Source organism: Neophocaena asiaeorientalis, unplaced genomic scaffold, assembly GCF_003031525.2.
Source record: "Neophocaena asiaeorientalis asiaeorientalis breed wild unplaced genomic scaffold, Neophocaena_asiaeorientalis_V1.1 scaffold309, whole genome shotgun sequence".
Taxonomy (NCBI): Eukaryota; Metazoa; Chordata; class Mammalia; order Artiodactyla; family Phocoenidae; genus Neophocaena; species Neophocaena asiaeorientalis.
In genome coordinates this window covers 172,748-198,839 of record NW_020173199.1, presented here as the reverse complement: position 1 = coordinate 198,839, position 26,092 = coordinate 172,748, and the positions used below count along the sequence as shown (strand labels likewise).

General features: G+C 38.4%; 2 protein-coding genes across 8 annotated transcripts in view; one reads left to right on the top strand and one right to left on the bottom strand.

The window, feature by feature from the left end:
• Positions 1 to 26,092, top strand: part of SYNPO2 (synaptopodin 2) — a 170,489-nt gene that overhangs the window by 8,075 nt on the left and 136,322 nt on the right. The window lies entirely within an intron of this gene.
• LOC112399506 (uncharacterized) overlaps positions 1 to 26,092 on the bottom strand; it is a 130,752-nt gene that overhangs the window by 15,286 nt on the left and 89,374 nt on the right. For 2 of the 5 annotated variants that reach the window (XM_024744712.1, XM_024744711.1), the window contains exons 6-8: positions 20,952 to 21,058; positions 4,497 to 4,728; positions 3,847 to 4,011 (exon numbers count right to left, since the gene is read on the bottom strand). In XM_024744712.1, coding sequence (XP_024600480.1) covers positions 4,601 to 4,728; positions 20,952 to 21,058 — 235 coding nt within the window. In that variant the 3' untranslated portion in view covers positions 3,847 to 4,011; positions 4,497 to 4,600. Of the gene's footprint in view, positions 1 to 1,844; positions 1,930 to 3,413; positions 4,012 to 4,496; positions 4,729 to 20,951; positions 21,059 to 26,092 lie in introns of those variants that run through there. The other 3 variants (XM_024744713.1, XM_024744715.1, XM_024744714.1) reach the window with 3 other exon arrangements.

The following is a 26,092-nucleotide window of genomic DNA, read 5'->3' as shown; positions in this document are numbered from 1 at the left end:
AAATTAGTGTCAGATCACTATTTGAAACTTTTGTTTCTGGAACAAATAATTTAGGAAATGAAATAGAAACAGACTAGAAACTTTCATAATTCTGTCTTCTGAAGGATAGATTTAAAAATTTTTTTCTAATCAGATTTCCCATGTCTTCTTAACAAATATGACATGCTACTTTTATTATTATTATTTGTTTTTGTCTTTGGCTGTGCTCTGCAGATTACGGGATCTTAGTTCCCTGACCAGGGATTGAACCCAGGCCATGGTAGTGAAAGTGCCAAGTCCCAACCACTGGACCACCAGGGAATTCCATGCTACTTTACTTTTTTATTTTGAATTTTATGTATTTTTTATACAGCAGGTGCTTATTAGTTATCCATTTTATATATATTAGTGTATATATGCATGCTACTTTATTTTTGAAGCAAAAATTTTCTAGCAGTAGGACCATGTTTGAGAATTTTACCATGTAGCTTAAGACACATTAAAGGGGTATGAAATCAACGCACTGAGGTGGAAACTGGCTGTACTGAATTTACCTTCTCAGTAGCTCACTCACTTCCTGCTCGGTGTGTCTACTCCCACTCCTTCAGCTCAGGCCTTCACTAGCTGTCTCTTCGATAACTACCTTGGCCTTTTAACTGTCTCCCTGCTTTGGGTTTCACATTCCTCAGGTTCATGATACAGAGAGCTACCAGAGAGATTGTTCTAAATCACCTGTTATACCACTTCTAAAAATACTTCAAAGTCTCCCCATCATATCATCAAAATAACTATAACATTAAAAAAAATCTCTGTACAATTAAGTGCTTTATGTATTATATCATTCACAGTAGGCTTAACTACCCTTTTTTTTCACAGACGGGAAAACTGAGTCTTAGAGGAGTTAGGTGAATAACTAAGGTTGTAGAGCAGGTCCAGGCAGGCCTAGGACAGAGGCCAGTTGGACACCAAAGTGCATGCTCTGAACGACCCCCTGTACTCCCGATATCACTGCAACATGCTTTATAGATTCCAGTATTTATTAAATGTGAGTTTTTATTCAATTAACCATATTGATGACATCCTGCAGCACTTTTGTCTTCCATTTATTTTGCTTCTCTCTTCAACTTAACTTGCCTACAAATAATGTACTGAATGAATTTTATGTGTGGCACTTCATAACCTACCCTAGAATCTTTTCTTTGTTAATCCTTGTTAAGGCAGCTACTTCATCAGTGGTTTTATTTACATTTTTCCCATAAAACATTGATTTTTTAAAAAAATTAAAGAATTCGTTTATTTTGAGAACTTATCTCCAGTATTTTTCTGTATCGGCTCTCCAAAGGAGTAGTTCTTCATCTATTTCAGTATTGAAATAGAATCAAGAAAATACTATAGGCTGGGATATACCAGAAACATATGTTCTTTTATTTAACTTTACAGCAAAACTCCTCCAACTTGTAGGTTGGTCTAATATTATTTCTACCAATTTCCTGGTTTTTCTTTACATCTTCAACAATATTTGCTGATAAAAAATCTATCTCGGTCTGTTGCCATATTGTATTATTTTAACCATTTTAAAATGCATCCATGAGAAGCTTTCTAAACATTATCATTTGGTTTAATTCTGTAATGTTTTAAATCGAGTATTGCCTGACTTCAACCACTGTTAAAAAAAAAACAAATCTGGAAGTTTTTCATGCTCTGGATGCTTGGTTATGAAATATCTTAGTCCTGACTACTTCATACTAACACTAGCTGATATCATAGAGCACAATAAGGCAAAGTTCCTCTCTGACAACAGTGGATATAAATCCGTATTCCAAATAGTGTTCTTGGTAATTTTGAATACTTTACCTACCTGTCACATATGATTAAACAGTAATGGTGTTTAATCTCGCTACATGGCTGATGAAGAGTTTCTGAAGGAATATATATTTTTTTCTCTTGTGCCTGAAATGTAAATGTTATCTTTAATCAATAGCTGCCTTTCAGGAATATTTTAAACTTGTGTCATTTTGTGAGGGTTAAAACTAGATAATAACATGGAAATTCATTTAATCAAGCACCGTAAAACATAATATATTGCAAGACAATGAACATATGAGGAAGCCTCTTTCCCCTCTGCCGTGTTAGGAGCCCCTGTCCCCTGTTCGGTGGCATCACCTCAAGTACTACATGAAACTCATAACTATCTGGACCAGACTGGACCAGGGTACTGGTGTCAATCCATATATGAAAGTAGATTAAACATTAGTTAGAGCTCCTTCTCATTTTTTAGTTGAAAATAAAAGTCCATGGGAGTTCCAGTTGGCTTGGCAGATAGTGGGGGAAGCCTTCCAGGCATAGGGCAGTACAAGTACAAGAGCCCTGGGACAGAAGCATGCTTGGCACATTCAAGGAACTGTGAAGACGCCAGTGTAGCTGGCACACATTTCCATGAGAAATTGCTATAAGAAGTCCAGTCTTTCACAGTGATAAATATGAAAAACTCTCTCCTGGGAACCCTGACCATGACGTTATGTTCCCATCATTAGATGATTAACATACTGGTCCTAGAGAATGACTTTGAGCTGTTTTCTTCACAGTTCCTCTTCATCCATTTCAGTTTTTCATAATGTAACAGCCTACTGGCCGGTCTTTAGAACACTTTATTTAAATGAATTATTACTACCACTTCTTATGTAGATGTTTGGTTAAAAATTCTATTAACCTTTCCTCTTCCTCTGACATTGATTATCCCAGTGAGAGAAGAAGAATTTAAGGAGTGTCAAATAGAATTTGATACATAGATCCTGTTTATTTTGACTTCAGTGTCAGACCTAGAGCAAAGAATTTTATTATATTTTCTAGTTTGTCTTAATTTCATTTCTCCTTCAAAAAAAAGATGATCTTATTTAGATATTATTTGGAAACTGACCCATTGAAAGGATACGAGCATTTTAATGCTGGCTACCACTTACCGTGTAGGTTTAAACACATTTTTCTGAGCCTCAGTTTCCTTATCTGTAAAATAGCATACTGTGTAATGGAATTGCTGTTTTTGTAGATTAAAAATGTCACCAGTTTTACAGGTGAGGAATCTGAGATCCAAGGAATCAGTTAATAATATGTCTTGTGATACTTTTAAAAGATTGTATATTAAGATAATACTTGACACAGAGTAATCATGCAGTAAAGGAGTCTGTCGTTGTTATTATTATTTTAATTAGAGGAGGAAGTAACTGTCTTCTACACAAATTTATTTTCTTCAGAAATTAAGAAAAGTGGTAATCCGATCTCTTGTACTCCAGATATCAAATGAAAGTTAAGAGCACAAAAGCTAAATAAACTATTTGTGATGATTCTTTTACCCAGGGCAATTTTTCATTGTTGATAAAATGCAACATTTCACAAAATGTTTGTAAGTATTTATTACAAGTCAAGATTTCTTTGTTATGCAGTTTAATCAGCTTGAGGCAGTAAACCCTTAAGTTATACATTTTACAAGGCCAAATAAAATGATTGTCCCGCTTAAAAATAGTACAGATTTTTTTTTTATTGGAGTATAGTTGATTTACAGTGTTGTGCTGATTTCTTCTGAGTACAGATTTTTAAAAGGAAAATACCTCAAGGCATGAAGAATTATTTGCCTATATTTATGTTGAGCTCTGTTTAGAGCAAGTAAACTCTGACTCTTTCAATCATATTAGTCTCTGGGCTTCAGTTCTCTCATTTATAAAATGGGGATAGTGTTAGCACCTAGCTCCAAGGATTGTTCTCAGGGTTAGAAATTGAGCATGCAAATTACTTAACACACAGGAAACATTCAAGGGTTTTTAAAAATTACTGCTATCACATTTGCGGTTATTCTAATTTTATTTAACCAACCTTTATAAAATTGAAGGGTTATCTGCTGTCTTCTTTGCAATGCCTTTTGAGATCCGGATCTCAGTATCATAAGAAGGGTTTCTGCAGTCCTCAGGATCTCTCCCTGTGAGATGGCATGTAATGGTTTCAGAATGTGGCCTTATGTTCACTCAGTAAGCCATCGTCCTTTCATTGGAAACAGCATATGGAAATCATCACAAAGAGAAGGAATCATTTCAAGTGCTTTGAAAATATAAAAGAAAAATAAATTGTCCCTGGTAAGTAAATATAGGACGCTGATCTCTGAATAGTCAGGAAAACTCTGTGCCAGGGCCTTTGGGGAAGGCTAATGAGCATTTCAGTCCCTCCTCCCAACCCCCCACTCTTGTCTTCTAAATTAGAAGTTGTTACTATATAAGGCTGCTTTTTCTAAGTAAATGATAGTAGTTAAACTCTGTGTATTTTTAGCTTTTCAAACAGTGGAAAGTTATTTTCATCAGTCAAGATCAAGCTAAAATGAAAAAGTTTGTGAAAGGCTTAGGCCTTGGGAGTCAGGTACTACCATAGCAGTCACCTTTATTTTTATTTCTTTCATGAAAAACATAACATTTTCCACTGGATGGTGCTCAGCATGACGGCTATTAGATTGAATTGTGTAAATATTACATTACATGTATGGCCTGCTGCAGGGAGTCAAAACGCAGTGACCCATTTTCAGGTCTCCAATCTTTTGGCCGCCTGCCTGCCAGATGGGGAAATGTTGGTCAGAACAATTTCATCCTGAGGCAGAGCTGCAATCTGGGAGAGAAAGCTCATCGCTGTCTGCTTCTTCTGTGCCAAAATGACCATGTAGCTTCATGTTGAGTGAGTTACCAAGGGTTTCCTTCAGCTGCAGGCGCAGGACTGAGAGTAGACACAAATTCAATTAAGGATCCCATTATGATGTCTTCCATTCTGTTTTTTATTACCCTCAACTTCTCTTACCCTCTGTTTCTTTTTCTTATTTGAGAAGGAAAATTCCTTCTTCTCTGTCTTCACTGCCCCCATTCTCTTAATTCTCATTCTTTATCTATAAAGAATCTCTCTATTCTTTTTATGCCTCTCTTTCCCCCTATAGCTTCCTAAGCAAGACACCTAATCTGATGTTGCCTTATCTGCAGAAGAGAAAAGGAATGATATCATGTGCGTGTGTGTGTGTGTGTGTGTGTGAGAGAGAGAGAGAGAGAGAGAGAGAGAGAGAAAGTTCTGCATACATTTCTCTTTCTTAATTGATTTTCATGGAAAGATAAAAACATGCTGGATTTTTTGATTCAGAGCTGAGATGAACAAGTATGGAGAATTACTTTCCAGGAGTGTGTTTCCACAGTCCAGGCCTTCTCTTATAGAAACTCCTTTTCAAGGTTTTTAAGGCCCTTTGCCTCCTATCACTGTCTCTGGTCTGAGCAGCTTGCTTCTTCCGGGGAGGCTGTTCTCATTTTCTCCTGAACTTGACATGTTAATTCTTCTCCCAGGTCTCTATGACTTTGCCCATGATCTTTTCTGCAATGGAATGTTTATATTTATTTCTCCCAGGCACATAGTAGGTATGCAATAAAGACTATTATTTTTTAATTGACTGATTAATAATGATTCTCCTTTTTAATTCAGTAAGGGATAAAATTGCATTCAGTTGAAAGCAAGTACACATTGTTTGAGGAAGTTCATAAATTTTATCAGAAGCTTGAAGGATAAATGTTTTGAATGATAAGGATAAATGAGTGGTTCAGAATCTGTATCAAAGGCAAGTAGGAGCCAGGACATGATTCTGCCACAGGATTAAAGAAGAGGGTAAAGGGCAGGGAGCAGGGGACTGGGATGGCAGGGTAGCACAGCATGAAACAATGGCATTCTTCCTTTAGAAGTACTCACACTGTGGTCAAACCATGGCTCTTACTCAGGCCCCAGGCTCCTGGAGCTAGAGTAGCAAAGAGTGACTTCAGACCACAGTATGCCTTCCTATTTTGTACTTAGCAAACAAATATTATTGTTTTGGTAGAGCTAAAGGCTATGATAAAGAAGCTTCTTTCTCATTGGTATTTCTAGTTTAAAAGTTTGCATCTTCCACACTTATATTGTCACCTTACTCTTTGAAAGCAGGAGCCTAGCTCTTGGCATCTTCTAAAACAGTGCTCTTCAAGGTGAATGACATACACATATGTGTAACTAGGTACTTAAGCCATATTCTTATTAAAAGGTTGTTGAATAAATGAATGAATGAGTAAATGTATATCTTCTATTCTTTAGTGTGAGAATGGCAACTACTGAAAAGCCTGATTATGCTGAAGCTTTATCTGATGCTTTTTTAATGAGCAATTTGTTTAAAGGGTAATTAGAAGAGTGATATATATGCTTTATATGTGTATGTGTTCCTATTTTTATTTGATATTATGTAGTTACCAGATGCCAATTCAAGAGGTTCAGTGAAAAGACCATTGATTGGACTGGAAATCAGGAGGCCTGAATTTTAGGCATTGGTCTAACTTGACTTTACTCTGTGACCTTAACTAAAATTGTCTGACTCAATTTCTCTATTTATAAAAGGAAAGATTTAGAATATGTAATTTTAAGGTTCCTTTTAGCTAGGGTCTATTTTAAATCAAGAAGATAAAAGATGAGGGACTTCCCTGGTGGCGCAGTGGTTAAGAATCCGCCTGCCAACGCAGGTGACACAGGTTCGATTCCTGGTCCAGGAAGATCCCACATGCTGCGGAGCAGCTAAGTCCATGTGCCACAACTACTGAGCCTGCTCTCTAGAGCCCATGAGCCACAACTACTGAAGCCCTCGCACCTAGAGCCTGTGCTCCACAACAAGAGAAGCCACAGCAATGAGAAGCCCGCGCACCGCAACAGAGTAGCCCCCACTCTCTGCAACTAGAGAAAGCCTGCATGCAGCAACGAAGGCCCAATGCAGCCAAAAATAAATAAATAAATATTTTTTTAAAAAAAGGTAAAAGATGAAAGAAAACACCCATGAATGGTCATATTTTCTCTGTTAACTTGAAAAATAAAGCAGTATTTTCTGGAAGGGCATTTCTTTATACAGCATTTTTATCGGACTTTAATTCTCATTTCTCCAAACCATAATTTGCAGGACGTATATGTAATAAATAAATAAATAAATGAGTAAAACAAAAACTCTCAAAATGGTATCAATTTAATGTGCTTTTTGGCTAGATTTTACTTTTTTAATGCTTAAAATTGTACTGCAGTGAATTACTACTGGATTCAGCATTTTCTGATTTTTTTTTTTTTTTTGGTAAATGCTTTTTTTTTTCCTTATTCATTTTCTGATTTTTTTTTTTTTTTTGGTAAATGCTTTATTCTTTCCTTATTATTTTTCTAAATAAAGAGGTAGTTCCCTAGCATACACAAATGTAATCAACATGTTTTTAAAATATCATTAAGAATTCATGGATTTAAATACAATTGATGTTTTTATAAATCTAACTTATTTACTCAAACTCTGGATCTGACATGATTTACAGCCTTTAAGCTTTGTTTTCCTTACCCTACTTAGAAACCCCAGAGAGACGGTGGATAGAGATTATCTCATAGATTAAAACCACTCATTCTGACCTACCTGTTCACTTATACAACAAATTTTAATTTGACAGAGAAGAGGGAATGTGCTTGATATTCTTCATCTATTCTTTAAACGCCTCTCATTTGTGTAAAATGTGTCAAAGAGAAAAAGGAGATAGTCCTTGGTAAACTTGCACTGGATTAGTTTAGCTCCACATCTTGAAGTGCAGTATTTTGAATCCAATCATGGTTCTTCCTCACAAATGGATTAAAGCCTATCTTTAAAAAAATAGCTAGAACTGAAAATGGCTTTTATTTTTGGATTATAAAAAATGACACAGTCATTGTAAAAAAATTCAATTACAGAAAAGGATAAAAATAAAATAAAAATCATACCATCCAGAAATAACACGTTATTAACATTTTGGTGAATGAATCCTCAGTCCCCTCTCTGCACACACAGCAACTTACAGTCATACTTACATTCAACTCCATGTAAAAAGAATGGAACTAAATGTGCTTTCTTATTAAACACACAACATAAGCATCTTTCTGTGTCAATGAATCCTGATTTACATCGTCTCTTTAATGACTGCATAGACTTACATCGTATGGATTGACCATAATTTATATAATCCATTCCCTATTAAACATATAAGTTATTTATAATTTTTCACCATTACAAATAGTGTTCATATGAATACTTTTGTATATATAAAATATATCTGTGTGCTTATCTGATCATTCCTATAGAATTAATCCCCAAAAGTAGTCTGAGAGTAGGATATATTTTTTTAGTGAAAATGAAGAGTATCTGAATTAATTTCAGGCCAACTGTTATATGCAAAGAGATATTTTCTTATCATGTACATGTCACTCATTATTATGCTAGTCAGTGTAATTCTCTTTGGCTGATAAAATAAGTAAATGTCAAGATCACATAATCTAGGTAACATACTTTCATTCTGAAACATTTAAAAATATTGATAGTGATTTGTAACTTTTAAAAATGTCTTGAAAGAAAAATTTTTGAGAGAAAAAATTCCCACATGTTCCAGTTCCATTAAATTTCCAGATTGTTTCAAGATAAAAATTTTGTATAAAGATGATCAGTGTCTTAAAAGTAAGGGACAAGGAGGTATTAATGCCTAGGGAATCAGGGTTTGCAGCTTTCCATGGAATAATCAAGATGGTATAGTCAGATAAATCAGAACTTTAAAAACTTATCTTAAAGAAATAATTAAACTCTGATATCTCTCTTTTGAAAGACATGTGAAAATAGGTTGTATACATGATAAAGCCACATACAAAAGTATTGTTATAAATATCATTGTAGTATTGTTTTCTTAGAGTCACAGGGTCAGTTTCTAGAGGAGCCTTCCCTGTAGGAAACACATCATTGAAATTTAGGTCTTAGAATTCTTTTTTTTTTTGGTTTTAATTTATTAAAAGTATTGCAAAACTGGTGTTTAGTTTTTATTATAGTTTATATAATTTTGTTTTAATATAATTAAAAGTCCCTAACTTGTCTGATACATAATATAAAAGATCATACCTACAGAATATGAAGCATGGAGGAATGACAACCTCTGGTTTACTGTTCAGTTCGCTGGTGCTGCAGAAGGGGTCTTAGACAGACCCAGCAGCCTGGCCCGGAGCAGGGCCCCAGGAGGAATGACTCTGTGCTGAGATGTGAGCGCATTGCTCATATGTACTCTCAGACATCCTATAGGCATCAACAAAAAGTACTGGTGATTGTAAATTTGCCCTTAGAGAAGCAGAATATGAAAGATAAAGCTCCTTGTGTTGAAATATCCAAAGGATGGAAACTTACACACCTGGAGACCATCTATTCCATGTACGTGGCCCTCAGTTTAATTTTGTGGAGGCAATGGGGCTGGTCCTGAGTGAGCCCAAGAGAAAAACATGTCCATGGGATGTCATGACATAGAGTAGGTGACATGTTTGGGTGTGTGCGAGAGGGAAGAGCCTGTGGGAAATGGAGGTGCCTTTTCCCCAGCCTTGCTGGGGTGTGGGCGGGGGGACAACCTTTTACTCCAGTAGAGGGAGAGTATGTTGCAGCAGTAGAAACTGTCTTCTGCGAAACTAAGGGTATTAGCTGTGTCAGCGTCCTAGTGACAATGTGTGACACAGTGCTGTGGAAAGGTGTGCTCTGGCCCTTCCTTCTCATACATAGGAGGGGGTGGCAGGGACTGGAGACATTGCAGTTTAACCCCTTGAAGATTTTACAGGTCTCCAGCTTTGTACACAGGAACCTCAACACTCCTAGAAGAGAGGCAGCTTTGTCTTGGAGACTTCTGGAAAGAGTGGTTGAAGGGGCAGACGTGGGTGGATTATGGACCACACCCATCCTCCGGAAGGCTGCCACATAAGGATGTGAGTGAACTTGTCCCTGAGTACGCAGGAGGAGATAGCAAACTTCTAATTATTAGTGTCCCTGGGGGCATCGTGATTATACATATATCTATGTGATTTCCAGAGAGCACAGCCTGGGTGCTTATCTCTGACTCTTTCTAGAAGTTGATATCCATATACCAAAAGCTATCTGTAAACTACAAATGAGATGACTCAGCAGTTGCACAATGGCATTTCCTGGTCTCTCCCAGCATGCTCCTGGTCGCTCCCATTTGTGGAAGACAGATGACCTGAACATGATTCCCCACCCCCCATTTTTTGGTTTTCCATTTCCAGAGCCTGTGTTCTGCAGTGACCCCCAAATCATTAATGTAGCTGAAATGCTGAATGTTCTCAGGTTCCTTTTGTGTTGCTGCTTTTCATCTAGAGTCTGTCTTTGCATCAACCCATGTTGCTGTTTTTCACTGTTGTTTTAGCTCTAAAGGTTGCTGCAGGTGCAGAGAGAAACCCTGACTTTGTAGCCCCAAACGCTTCCTTTGAACCAGTTCCTCCTTATGATAGGTTGGCCTTATGGCAAATGATGCTGTGGAGAATGCAGACGCCATCATTCAACTTGGCTTTTCCTTTTCTGTGCTGAGACTTTGTTCTTCTTTCTGTCCCTTAATTTGCTTTTGACCTTGCTGAACATGCCTCTGCTCATATCTAAAAGAGGAGTGTTGCACTGGGGATTTCCGTTTTCACAACACTCAAAATCACTTAATCTTCATGAGCACAAATGCTTAGATATTACTTGTTTAATTTTGTGAATGTGTTTATGGGAAATAATGGTGTTTCTAAGTACTGCCAGTTTCTGCTAATTGATAGGATAGACAGGGGAAACTGCTTCACTGACCTCCAAAAAAAAAAAAAAGAGAGAGAAGAATGCTTTTAGGGACCAGGACTTTAGAAGATTTTGACTACCTCCAAGCATTTCATAGAAAAGCAATATTGTTTAAAAGCTTAGCTTGTGGGTGGATGTGTGTGGGAGGAGGTAGGGGAACCCAGTCCAATAGGTCATTTTAAGCTAGGTTAGAGGAACACAGCACCAGAACACATCTTTCGTTCTTATATTACCCAGCCATTTTTTTCCTAACGATCCTTCAAAGTTTAGTTCAGTCCAGTTGTTTTCATGAATCTCTCCCCAAACAAAATATGAGTACTTTAGTCTCTAAAACTGTCAATGCCATGTATTGTCAATGCCCAAGCATTTGGTGCTTAATCATATACTGCTAATGTATTTGATGTTTCATAAGTGTGTGTTTTTGACAAAGAAAATGCTAAGTTCCTTAAAGGCAGGGAGTATATTTTGCATTTCTTTTATCTGATGGTTTCTTGCACATAAGAGACTCTCAGTAAATATCCAGGAGATCTATTCTGGATTTTCCTATACATTGCCTGTCCTTTAGTCCCTTTACTACTGAGTACCCCCTTTACTGTAACATGGATGAAGGAAAGATAAGAAAGTATTTTGATTTTAGAAAAATCTAAAGGATACGAGGATGGAATTTTGAGGCAAATTTATTTTCGAATTATATGGATTTCAGTTCATTTTTTGCTATCCTTGGTTCTATTATCATGGATAATTGGGAAATGCCTGTGTTATACTTGCATGAAATATCTTGGTTATCTATTATTATGGATCAGTTACATAGTCCTTCTCTGCTTTTCTCTTATAAACTTCAGATGTATGTCTGAGATGAATTCAGTCTTTGTTTTCCCGCCTTCACCTCTTGTTTTTCTGTTGAATCTAGTCACCTTTCAAGTAGCTGGAGTGGAAATATCAATATGTTCTCTGGTGCCTGATCCTTTGTTCTTTCTTTTATTGTTTTATTTTCTTTGTGCATTCATGAAAGTGTCTTGGCGTGTTCCTATGATAACATTAAAAACTCTACATGCTTTACCTATAGTTTCCATGAAATTTCTCTCAGAATCAAAGGAAAACTCTTTGCCTGAGAAGTCATAATGAGGTCTTGCCTTGTCACGATCATGGAAGTGGTTAAGAGTTGACTAAAATTTGAAAGCTCTTTAGGTCATTAATTCTAGGAGTTGAGATGAGACATGTACTAAAAATCATTGTGTTTACAGGTCCCATTTCCATCCAGAGACCTTTTTCTCTCTTTATAATAGATCTATATACAATGAGAACACAGACTTAATTTATAAAGAGAAATTTCCCTTGGGGCAGACATGAATTAACAGGTTAAATTCAATTGACAAGCTTAAGTCTAGGTGCAAAATAGGATTGATTGCAGAATGGCAACAACTGCAAAGTATGGAAACTATTAATGAGATCATAAAACCTTAGAGTTGAAAGAGACCTCTCAGTTGATACAACTGGCCCCTAGATGGAGGACTTCTTTTTACAACACCACAACATTACAATAGATAAGCAACCAGCCTCTTGAAAAATAGTTTTTGTCTTGGGACTCAATAAAATCTAAAGAATTCATCGTTGGTCACCATTACTCAAAGAGAAAGTTTCTTTATATATAGGTGAAATCTTCCGACTTGTAACTTCTATTCATTGACCCAAACTCTGCCTTCAGTGAAATATAGAACAAGTTTACTCCTTCTTCCTATGACAGCTGTTCAAATAAAGACTTCTAGAAATGGCAATCATTCTTTCCCTGTAACTTATCCTTCTAATGGAACACATCTACCTTGGAGCCCTAGCTGTACCAGTAAATGAAAAGTTCTGCATTTATTTTAAAAAATCAGTTTTATAAGGTGATGAGTGATACCAGCTAGATAGTAGTTCAGAAAAATAAGACTTTAGGGTTTTAGTTGGCCAAGTTCACTATTAATAAACACTGAGATTCGGCACTTATAAAATAATCTCAGACAGCATTAATAAGGAAAATGTCCAGCTAGACACACAGTTATTATTTATGTTTATAGCTTCGACTTCACTGTAAGAATTTTTTTCATGTAATTTTCCAAACTGAGTCCATAACCATTAGGGGAGTTATTTCAGGGTAAAATCAACTACACTTCCAAGATTTATGGATTCTATCTAATTTTTAGCATTGGCTTCTGCTGCTCATTTTAATTCAGTAGGCGTATTCACCACTTGCTTTGTAAAAAGTACCATTCCAGTGTGTTTTTTCCCAATACCACCAAGCATTTCTCCAATCTCAGCAGACACTGAGTGTCCTACAAATTTAACTCAATTCTGATGCTATCTACTTGAGATAGCATCAGATCCCACAGGTTAAGGGCTCAGTCCCATAAGACTGCCCTTTCTTCAGACACCAATTGCAAATCCAAATTGTTACCTGTGCTTCTGACTTACTGGTTATAAACTGGGGACTCCCAAGACCCTCTCCTTGCTTCTATTAACTTGCTAGAGTAGCTCACAGAACTCGCAGCAACATTTAATTACACTTACCAGTTTATTATTAAAGATATTGTAAAGGATACAGATGAACAGCCAGATGAAGAGGTACACAGGGCAAGGTCAAGAAGAGTCCTGAGTGCGGAAAATTCTGTCCCTGTGGAACTAGGGTACACCACCTTTCCAGCAAGGGATGTGTCCACCAACCTTGAAGTTCATCAAATCTTGTTGTTCAAGAGTTTTTATAGAGCTTAATCTGCAGCACCCCCTTCCCTTCCCAGAGGTCAATGGGTGGGGCTGAGACTTCCAGCCCCTAATCACTTGGTCTTTCTGGTGACCAGCCTCATCCTGAGGCTATCTAGGGGTCCCACTCTCAATCACCCCATTAGATAAACTCAGGTGTGCTCAAAAAGCCTCTCTGTGAATAATAAAAGACACTCCTATCACTCAGGAAATCCCAAGGGTTTAGGAGTTTTGTGTCAGGTACTAGGGACAAAGACCAAATATATTTCTTGTTATACCACAAATATGCTAGATTCTGGGGTAAATGAGACATTGTCTTCGCTCTTAAGAAAGTTAAACTTCCACGGACGAGGCAGACTTATAACTATTAAGAAGGTGACAAGGTTTTAAGGAGATGAATATATAATGGATTATGGAACAAAAATCATGAATAAATTAATTCTGCATAGTAGCATCAAGAAGCAATACCGAGGAATCACCATTCAAACTGGACCCTGAACTGGACAATTCATTCCAGGCCTAGGAACACATTCAACACGGACACAAGAGCATGCAAGAGCATGGCATGATCAATGAACGGCAAGCAGCTGTAGACTAGTATCTTCTGAGAAATTGTTCAGTTCTGGTGCTATAACGATCTCTTTTATGAGTACTGGATAAATCTCAGTGAATTATGTATAAAACAGAATTCCGTCAGATACTACTCAAAATGACCCTCTTTGACGTTTGGGTCTTTTTTTTTTTTATTGTTTTGTTCTTTGTGCATGCATAAAAGCTCATTGGCATGTTCCTATGATGACATTCGAAACTGTACACTTGTTTTCTACAATTTGCATGAAGTCTTTGTGTCAGACTCAAAGGAAAACTCTTTGTGAGAAAGGCTATAATGAAGATCTTGCCACCTCACCATCATGGAAAGAGTTAAAAGATACCAAATTTTAGACTCTCTTGAGTTTATTAACTGAGAAATTGAGAAAAACCAGGGATTAAAAGCCACTGTTTTCTTCCTTTCAAATGCATCATCTTATCTGTTAGAAACTCTTTCTCTCAAATTCTCATTAAACATTTTCAAACAGGGGACTGGCACAATCTGGTGCATGCTTAGAAAGATGACTGACAGTAATATGGAGATGGACTGAAGTGTGGAGCTTGGAGGATGGAGAACAATTAGGAGGTGGTTATAATACTCCCAATGACAAATAATGAGACTCTAGATTAGGCTAAGGGCACTGGGGCTTAAAAAGAAAGATATACAAACAAATTAGAAAGATATAGATGTGGATGGCAAGAACAGGGGAAGAATGGACTATAGTTTGGAGGTTTTATCTTGGAAGACAAAGGGATGGATATAGCATTTATTGAAAGATTACACAGGAGGCTGAGGAGCAATTACGGGGAAAAGAAAATAAATTTAATTCTAAATAAACTGAATTTGGACATCCAGAAGGAGCTATGTAATGAAGCGTTAAGAGCATGGGTCTGGGCTCAGGAGAGTTACCAGTACTAGAGAGTATCTGGGGAAATAGCTGAGATACATGAAGCAAGAAGCAAAGAGACCAGAGGACAGAATCTTCGGGAAGACCAATTTATAAAGTATGGACAGAGAAAAAGGAGCCAATGAAAGAAGTTAAAAGAGGTCACAAGAGAGATAGAAAGAGCATAAGCATTTCTGATAAGTTAAGAAAGGAGAGTATTTTAAGGAACGGGTTATCAGTGACAAATATTTCATGGTTCAAGGAAAAGGATGATAAGACCATACATTGACACACAGGAGGATTTGGGTGATCGTTTCTTAATAGAACGGTAGGGCTGAAAGCTACATAGTAGTGGCTGGGAAATGAATGGGAATTAGAGGAGGGCAAGTGGAGATACAAGTATAGACAATTATATTTAAAGTTTGGCAGTGAAAGAAAGATAGCAAATAGGATGTGACTGGTGAGAAAACAGAAAGACTAAAGATGGCATCTACTTGAGGGAAAAGATGGTCCGGGAAAGTGTTTTTTAGGATATTGGAAGGGGAAAGAGAGAGAAAGACAAAGAATCAATAGTTACTCTTATAGCAAAATCAGAGTTGTTAGGGAAGGATTAAATCCATTGGACTTAGTGCTAAATATGTTGATATTTTATATGTTTTACTTTGATATATGGAAGTATTCTTTACATAATGAAAAATATTAATGTAAAAATGTCCTTCAAAAGAACAGAAAAACAAACAAATAAGGTCATTATTTGTTCTAAAAAATAATGCCTTCCAAAGTGTTTGAGCCAGACTGTGAATTTTTATTTACTTAAATTTTTTTCTTTTACTTTGGACAACAGGAGCACAGAATTGGAATAATTATAATCCTTAGTTCATAGCACATTTTTAAGCTATTTTTAATAATATCATAAGCACATGTGACCTCAACTTCCTAACCAAAAACTAAAAAAATAACCTACATCTAACATTATGGACCCCCATCTCCCACCATATCATTCTGCCTCTCCTGACTCGATGTAAGCATCATTCTGAATTCTGTATTCATCATTACTTGCCTTTCTTTTCTTTTTTTTTTTTTTTTGCGGTACGCAGGCCTCTCACTGTTGTGGCCTCTCCCGTTATGGAGCACAGGCTCCTGACGCACAGGCTCAGCGGCCATGGCTCACGGGCCCAGCCGCTCCGCGGCATGTGGGATCGTCCTGGACTGGGGCACGAATCCGCATCCCCTGCATCGGCAGGCGGACTCTTAACCACTGCGCCACCAGGGAAGCCCCCTTGCCTTTCTTTTTATATAGTTTTATTGGATATGTATGCATTCTTAAGAAGTAGATATTTTAATTTTAGTTGTTTTTAACTTTATAAAAAGGGTATCCTGCTGTATTTAGTCTTTGGAGACTGTTTTTCTCACTTAAGATATTATCACTAGGGGGGCTTCCCTGGTGGCGCAGTGGTTGGGAGTCCGCCTGCCGATGCAGGGGACACGAGTTCGTGCCCCGGTCCGGGAAGATCCCACATGCCGCGGAGCGGCTGGGCCCGTGAGCCATGGCCGCTGAGCCTGCGCGTCTGGAGCCTGTGCTCCGCAACGGGAGAGGCCACAGCAGTGAGAGCCCCGCGTACGGCAAAAAAAAAAAAAAAAAAAGATATTATCACTAGGATATATCCATATGGCTGCAACTTGTTCATTTGTTTTGTTGGATGTATAGTATTCTACCATGTGAACATCTCACAGTTTACTTATCATTTTCTTGTCAAGGGGCATGTGGGCTGCTCCAGGTTTTTGCTGTTTTGAGCAATCCTACTGGAACATGTCTCCTGCTGCAAGAGGGCAAGGGTTTCTTTTAGCTATAAACCCAGGAGTGGAATTGCTGGGTCGTAGATTTGTAAATGATCAGGTTTAGGAGAAAAAACTCTTTTTCAAATTGATGCATGATTTTACAATTCCACCAGCAATGCCTAAGGTACCCTGTGCCTCTACATCTTCTCCAACACTTGATCTGACTTTTAAATTTTTGCCATTCTTCTAAGTATAAAATGTTATCTCTTTGTGGTCTTGATTTGTATTTCTCTGACCACCAGGTAATTTGAATATCTCTTCATTTGTTTATTGGCTGTATGTGTTTTTTCTTCTGTGAATTGCCTATTCATATCTTTAGAATACTTTTCTTTTAGGTTATTTGTGTTCTTCATATTGATTAGTACAAATATTTTACCTATTCTTCATATTAAACCCTGTCAGTTGATTAAAAGTAACTTGGTTAAAAACAAGCCCCTCCCCCCTCAGATTCATAGAATTCAACCATTGCAATTCTCTGACTGAATAATGGCATTAGGGTGTTGTGACAATATCCGGGAATCAAGTTTTTAATTTTTGAATTCTTCAGCTATAGCTTTGTTGTTTGGATAAGAGAAGTAGGAAAGAATTTAGTCAAAAACAAAACCTGGTTTTATACTATGTAGATATATGTACATACATGTATATGTGTATTTCTTATTATATATGACTTCCAGGTAGCAACACTAAAAATATTTCAATCTGTAAAAATGGATTTGTGTTACTGGATAAACATCAATCCCTTGTGCTTTACTTTAAAAGAAGAATTTGATTATGCCAGGAGTCATTTTTCTAGGTCAGTCCAAGACACTGACAAAAAGACTAGTGGCAGGCATATTTTGGTATAATGTAAGGAGAATAAAACAGTTGCAAAATATTTGGAAAAATAGCTAAATATCAAGCCTCCAAATACTAAAACTTCATATTCTTTCACTTTTCAAAATCAGAGAATGAGCAGAGTTAGAGAGAAGTAAAAACTGAAGTGATAGTTTTCCCATCAAATTGTAGAGTTAGGCAGAGAGGGGTTAATTGAACAGTGCCTGCTGTGTGGCCCTACTTTTTACAATCTTTCCCATTCAACTTTCTATACAAATGCTTTGCAATACAGATTTCATGTTTTATAAGGTTCCTAGAAACTCCAAGTTCTCTTCTTTTTTTACTTTTAAAAACAAATTTCTTTAACAGAGTAGCCAAAATATAATTCCAAACTGCGACCAGATGTTGTAATGTTTGCAGAGAAAGAAATGTCCTTTTATTTTTACCATTTCACATGTGTCCAGGTGCACATGTTTATGTAATGTGTTTATGTATAATAGATTTTGACATAGGAGAAACATTAAATAAACCTACAGACGTATTTTCCACATGGCTCATCCAATAGACATGTATTTTATAGTATTCTCTTTTTTGGTTGTTGAGAATATGTTCCAATAGAAACGGACAGAGGTTTATCTCTAGAAACAGGTTTGATTTCCTTAAAAGGCTGTTGTTTCTTTTTTCCTTCGCTTCTCTGGAGAATTGGCTACAAACTGGGAATAGTTATCCTATGACTCACTTACAGGGTTTGCACTACAGCATATAGAGTTCAGATAAAATTATAATGAAACAGACTCTAATTAGACTGTGTGAAACAAGAGGGTAATTTTTAAAAGGAAATTTTATAGATTGCATTTTCCTAAATTTTTTTTTTTTTTTTGGCTGCACCGTGCGCTTGCGGGATCTTAGTTCCCCGACCACAGATTGAACCTGGGCCCTCAGCAGTGAAAGCGTGGAGTCCTAACCACTGGACCACCAGGGAATTCCTCCTTATTTTTAAAAAAGACTTAATTCAAACATCGGGATAACATTTTCATTTGTCTTTTTAACTCAATATATCTAGTTTTTGTTTTTGCCAAAAGACATGACGCGTATCGTTATGTTAGGTGATTATTGAGTAAATTAGAAATTATTTAATTCTTGTTCAAGTGTGTCAGAGGTAATGCAATGACTATTTTAGATTCCCAAGTCCATCGAATTGCATATAAAAAATATAATTGAATTCACATTCAATGGTATAATTGAATGTGAACATGTGGGGCAGGCTGAGGGTGGAGAGCCACAGACGAAACATAAAGCTGGGGAGTTAGACAGGAGCCACATCATGGGGGGACTTGTGGCCTCTAAGAAGTCAGAATTTTCAAAAGGCTATGGGAATCCACTAAAAACATTTTACACGTTTAAGGAATAATATGATCAAACCCTGGCGTTAGGATTGGTTGGGTGAGGGACTTAAAGGCTGGGAGAGGACAGAGGATGAGGAGTAGAAAAGAGGAGATGAAGACCATTGATCAAAATAATTAGATTCTGTAGGGTTAGGCGGTTGAAGGGTTGCAAGAGGTGGTGTAGGAGAAAGAAGAATCTGAGCTGACCTGGGTAACTGAGCAAATTTTAGTGTCATTCTTGGAGATAGTGACTATAGGAGAAGGAACGCGTGTATGAGAAAGAAAACAAGTTTACTTTTGTGCATTTGAAGTGGGAGGTCCCTGGAGGCCATCCACAGTGCCTCGTTGGCAACTGTTCATAAGGCTCCAGAGCTCAGAAGAAAGGCAAGGATTTGGAACGCATCTGTGTGCAGCTGGTGGTTGAAGTCATTGGAGTGGGTGAGATCACCCATATCATGAAGAACAACTTTTATTTAAGTGATCCAGCTTCACACATATTAGAGTAGATACAACAGTTCTTGGCACCTACAGTGGGCACACTACCAGGTACTTGTTCTGTCGTGGACCATGCATGGGCTCTAAGAATAAAGTAACCCACCATGGAACAGAGGAAAGGCAATCATTTCCTATGCTTTCTCTCTCTACACTGTAAGGTAATTTAACCATCAAGAAAACTCTTTGTAGTTTTGGTGTGATCTAATAAGAAATATATATTTCATACTCCAACTTTATTAAAATTGCATACTGGAACAATTTTGCTGAGGATGAAATAAATCTTAAATTAATATTTTCAAAATACACATATGAAACCATTTCTTTTTTGGACACCCATCTAATCATGGAATAACCAGGCAGTAGGTGGGCACACCGGCCAAATCAAGAATAATCTCCTCCGGCCAAGGAAGATTGTTAATAAAATCCACCTAAGTTCTTTACCTAGCCTTTAAATGTGGGTATGCTGTAGGGTTTCATGGTCAGCCCACGGCCTCTTGCTCTGCACACTATCCCTAGGAGATTATTTCCTTCTCGGAGGTTCTACTGCCCCTATTATGATAATGCTGTTCATGTCTCTGTCTCTAGCCCAGATCTTACCTTCAGATCTATCCTCTACGTAACTGCCAGCTGTTGTGATGTTGGCGAAACATATATTGGCCGCTGCTACTTTCCTAATTAAAATCCTTCCGTGTTTCCTCATGGCTTTCAGACTAAAGCAAGTGCTCTTTAATTTTGGAAAAATGGATCCTTTACTGACGATGCTCTCTTTAGCCTTATCATTTTTTAAACTATTTGAGCTTTAAACTTCAGTAACACCAATTGCTTATAGTTACTCTTCACATATATGCATGTATACATACATTTATATATATGCTTTTTTTTTTTCTTTTGGCCATCTGTCTTAACTCTTTTTTTTTTTTGTGTGGTACGCAGTCCTCTCACTGTTGTGGCCTCTCCCGTTGCGGAGCACAGGCTCTGGACGTGCAGGCTTAGTGGCCATGGCTCACGGGCCCAGCCGCTCCGCGGCATGTGGGATCTTCCCGGACCGGGACACGAACCCGTGTCCCCTGCATCGGCAGGTGGACTCTCAACCACTGCGCCACCATGGAAGCCCTGTCTTAACTCTTGCTTCTCCCTCAATATATAATTCTCTTCCTCCTTCACCTGGCAAACTTCTGTCACCTCCTCAGAAGGTGAGGTGTCTAGGCCCTGAATGAATTACCTCTATATTTTTATAATACTCTGCATATCATTGTCACTTAACACATTGTTTCATAATTACCTGTTCAAATGGCTGTTTCCTTCACTACCCTGGGAGCACCCGGAGGGTAGGGACTGTATCCTATTCATCCTTGCATCCTTAGTGTCTAGCATATGCTCATAGAATGGTTAAATAAATGAAGAAGGAGTGAAGGTCAAAGGAAAACTCACATGGAAAACATGTTTTTGTACTTCAGTTTAATTTTTTAGCCACTTAGTAATTCCAGTTAACCACACGGAAAATTTGTTACTGTTAAATTCTTTTTGTTACCAGTCCTAATCAGATACTATCTGAAGTGGACATACCTCTGCATAATGTACAGGGCTGTTTCCTTCCCTCAAGAACTCCTTCAGTTTTAGAGAAAAAAATAGATTGGTTTTCTGCTCCAAGATCCGCAGGTGGATGATCCATTCTGCAAGGGAAAATATGCCATATTGGTGGTGCTCCTTACTTCATCCTTCTAAAGAATTTCCTGAGGAAACTCCAACTGTCTACTTTCTAGCCTGACAGGATGGTCAAATAGGTGTTGCTCTTAACTCTTTTCTACCTACATATTCATAGGACCTATATATTTTCTACCTACATATTCGTTTGGGACCTACATGTTCATACAAATACCATATTTGTTTATAAAACCAAAAAGGGTTAACAGCCGTTTCCAGTACATTAACTTCTGGCATTTTCTGATTTCTGTTAGTTGCGAATATAAGGCCGCTTTTGTAATAGGATAGAGATTGCGGAGCACAGGCTCCGGACGCGCAGGCTCAGCGGCCATGGCTTACGGGCCTAGCCGCTCCGCCGCATGTGGGATCTTCCCGGACCGGGGCACGAACCCACATACCCTACATTGGCAGGCGGACTCTCAACCACTGCGCCACCAGGGAAGCCCATTGGCTTACATTTTAAACTCCAAGGAAAAGTGTCCTATAAGAATCACTTTATACCTAGGGATTTCAGACAGCTAATAGGCTCAGGCTGTCAAGAAGAAATAAGATCTTTTTACTGGAAGTATCATCTATATAGTATAATTTCACCATATTTGGACTAGCTGGCCCTATTTATGCATATGTTTTTAATTATACATATGTGCTAAAATACAAAGTAAATCTTGTAAATAAAACAATACATGTCATGGATATATAATAAAGGAACTGCAGTATCCAGGTTCCTTGCATATATCTGGGGGGGGAAAAGTCTCAGCCATACACACAGCATGGTGGCAACTTGGGAAAATTGGCGTTTTAGCTAAATTTCACACGTAGTACGTAATCTAAAACCCCAAATATTGAACTTTAAGTTTGCTTCCTAGCTCTAAATACAAACAAGATGGTTAACTGACCTGTGTCATCCCTCCTAGAATACAGAGGCTGGCTGTTGAGTGTAGCTGAGGACATGCCTGCAGACTGCAGACCCACTGGAGAGGATACTGGCTCTTAACATCAGTGTAACCTGTGTGTTCTATAATGTAGCTCCTTTCCTTAGCTTCCTGAACCTCTCCTTATGAAAAATTCCTTGCATGAGAAAAGGACAGATAGCTCAATAGGCTACACTAAACACACACACATACACACACACACAAACACAAAATAAACCACAAAACGAAAACCACGGGAGTTCAGGTGGCAACAAGTTTTTCAAGAAAGTTTTAAGGGGATTGTTATTCTAAGTTTCAATTAATGCTGATCTCAGCTGGAATAATTAGCACTTCTATGTAATTTGTGTTTCAGTACACATGTGGTTGACAGGAGCTGACTAAATACATCAGATTTTACATATCTGTCAGTAAATCACAGCTTTTACATGTGAAAGGCAGTACCTGGCAGCTTTGTGTGGGTGTGTAGCATTCCCCAGTGGATATATATCGAAAACAATCTCTTCTGTCATGGGTATACCCTTACTCCAGGACTGTACAGGTCTGCAGGAAATCTTTGCCCATTTTTAATTTTCAGAGCATGGGGATCTAGATTTAGCAGAAGAGAGTCTTGTGGCGTGATTGCAAATGATAGAAATTTTTAATTTGGCATTGCCTTTTAGGTGTTATCGTTTGGGATGGAACAAAGCCATGAGCATTCTGAGTTAATTCATTAGTAATAATAACATGGACGTTAAGAGGGTAGAAATATTTCCCCAAACATGCACCTAATGTACTGGCAACATAGAAGCCAAAAGGGGATTCAGAGCAAAAAAGGCCAGGATTTTGCTCAATGTTGGATGGGTTGTGCCTGCTGGCATTTCCTCTCCTGCCCCTGTGCATTCACGCCCACCTTCTTAACCACTTGACAGGGTCATCTGCGCTGGTCCCAAGATGTATGACACACCATTTCTGTGTGAAGGGCTGAAGAATCTCCAAAAAGATATAGAGAAATTTTCTTTCAGATTATGTCTTCTCTGGCCAGGTGAATAAAGCTCAGTTCTTAGAAAGTGACAGTCTGTCCTGCTGGCATCTCCACTGTTTTAAAGGGCGGTTTTCCTTTAGGCCACTCTCAAGGCAATCAAGCAGCTTCTCCCCAGTCTTGTTTCTGTCAGTCTGTCAGTTGCAAAAGCCCCAATATTATGCATTGAAGTTGAGTAGCCAACATATTACTGGGATTTTGAAAACTATTCTGCAAATTGCCGTCCTAGGCACATAAAATCTAATACACAGTCTTTGTAGCTGTAGTAATCCAATAACCGATTTTTTCTTAGAGTAAGAGTGATCCTCCTTTTCCTTCCATGGCATATGCTCCCAGCTGCACTGGTAATTTCATTGCATGATGAGATGTACCACTTTGCTAGAATTTCTGTTTACAGTCTACTTAATTTTGTGGAGGGCACCAAAGTTTCAAGACTGTGGTCATTTCAGTGCCATGGTAACTAAACAAACGTGTAACCGGAAGCATCAGGATGGAAAACATTGCTGACATAGCAAGAGAATCCAAGGAAATACAGTTTCATTACCCGGACTTACTAGCATGTGACACATCAGATATGATTTGCCACCTAGACTCACCAGCCAGTAATATGCCAACCTCGAATCACACGGCTATTGGCCTGAAAAGCCCAGCCTACTTGGAAATAATGCACTGATTTTTTTCCATCCCCAAAGCCCACTCCATTTATTGCATTTTTTTGCTAGTCATAGTTCATTGTCATCACCTAAATATCAGGAGCTCCACGTTTAATATAGACCCCAGGTGTCAGGGCTTATGATCTATGTCATTCTTTCTTATCCTTTAGGGCTGTTCTGTGAGGACAAAAGCCTAAATATCTTGAGCTTCATAACTTTCCCTGAGCAACATTTATTACCTTCAGGCTCATTAAAGTCTAACCCTAATAGAGCTCCTGAATGCAGCTATATTTAATTATTATTAACATCACTTGGTCAGTTTAATTCTGTCTCCAGTATACTCAGAGGAAAAGGAGGTGGGAACGGTCTTAAGGATAAGTAAGAGTTCTCCATGAACTTAGGGGTGCAATATGTGATTATAACCCTCTGCCTGCTGAGTTTGGGTTACAATTATAGATAGGGAGTTGGTACCCTGAAAGCTCAGTGTGACAGTTTCCCAACTTTGATGCCTCAGAACCCCAAGACATTTTATTTATTTGTTTGTTTATTTATTTAAGACATTTTAAAAAGGTCTAAAAACTTCTGAGATTTTGTTTGTTGAGGTATAGTTGATGTAAAATATCATATAAGTTTCAGGGGTTCAAAATAGTTTCACAATTTTTAAAGTTTATAGTCCCTTTTGTAGTTATTATAAAATATTGGCTGTATTTCCTGTGTTGTGCTATATATCCTTGTAGTTTATTTATCTTATACATAGTAGCTTGTATCTCTTAATCCCTTACCCCCGTCTTGCTAGGTACCAGGAAAACAAAGATCAGTCGGACACAGACCCTGCCTCCAGAATGTGCAGTGTCATAGGGGAGAGGGTAGGAGCTTTTCTCGAGGAGAAATGCACTTGGAGCAGATGGAACAATATTTGAACTGGCAAGGAGGCATGGCATGGTGTATGTCTGAGGAACTACAAGCACATCCATGAATGGAGAACAGAGCTGGGGATTATAGGAGGTAACTGGAGAGGTGGGCAGGGCCAGATTAGGAAGACCTTGTAAGCCCCGATACAGATCTTAGGTTTTGTCCTGTCAGTGTGTGATAGGGAGCAACAGTGAAAATTCTTCCCATAATTCTTGAGCCCTCCAGGAGAGGAGAAAACCTTCTGCTGTTTTATACATATCTGGAGCTGCTAGGAAGCTGTTGCAACTGTGGAATATGGTGAGGATGTGAATTGTGGCAGCTGCAGTGGGTTGAGGAGAATAGGATGTGGTTAAGAAATGTTTGTGTCATGCAGTGGAAAGGTCTGGATGACCCATTGGAGATAGGGGGAAAGAATAATAAGGGTGACTAAAGGACTACTTCTGCCTTGATTAAATGGCGCTGACACCTACTCAAAAGGGAACACAGCACCCCCTGGAGATATGCAGTGCAAACCTGTACAAAAGCACACAGTGCACAGTAACCCTGAGAGCCAGGCTGCAGTTTGGTCTATGAACTTTCTAGCAGTCAAAGCATAGAGAAAAATACAGTCAGTTACAAGAGTCACATTATTCAAAGGTGTAATGCAACAAAGACTGTAAGATGCTATAAGTTATAAAATGTAATAAAGGAGATTATTACTATGATAGTCAAACGTGCCTTTCACTAGAGGAGCCAGGGTGCTGTCCTCCAGCTCTCCTAAGTCTGCCAAAGCCCAGCAGTGTGGGGGCGGTCCACTTCCCCAGGGCTTCTGTCTGTAAAGAGTGAGAATGCGCTCCCCTCCCCACCTCAGCAAGTTTTACATTTTATACATTCTAGTATTATAAAATGTAATAAAGGAGATTATTACTATGATAGTCAAATGTGCCTTTCACTAGAGGAGCCAGGGCGCTGTCCTCCAGCTCTCCTAAGTCTGCCAAAGCCCAGCAGTGTGGGGGCGGTCCACTTCCCCAGGGCTTCTGTCCGTAAAGAGTGAGAATGCGCTCCCCTCCCCACCTCAGCAAGTTTTACATTTTATACATTCTAGTATTATAAAATGTAATAAAGGAGATTATTACTATGATAGTCAAATGTGCCTTTCACTAGAGGAGCCAGGGCGCTGTCCTCCAGCTCTCCTAAGTCTGCCAAAGCCCAGCAGTGTGGGGGCGGTCCACTTCCCCAGGGCTTCTGTCTGTAAAGAGTGAGAATGCGCTCCCCTCCCCACCTCAGCAAGTGGACGCAGAAGCAGCAGGGACTCACCCTCTGTTAGCCCCTGCCTAGACCATCCCTGTCCGTAGATTGACACCTCTTTCTTAGAGGCATACTTATGGAGACACCATCTATTTCATTCTCTTCCTGGAGTCGTCTTCTTTCCCCTTCAGCAAAAACCAAAACCTCCTCTTAGTCCTAGCTCGCTAGCTTGTCCAACATGCACAGCCTAGCCTGGAGCCT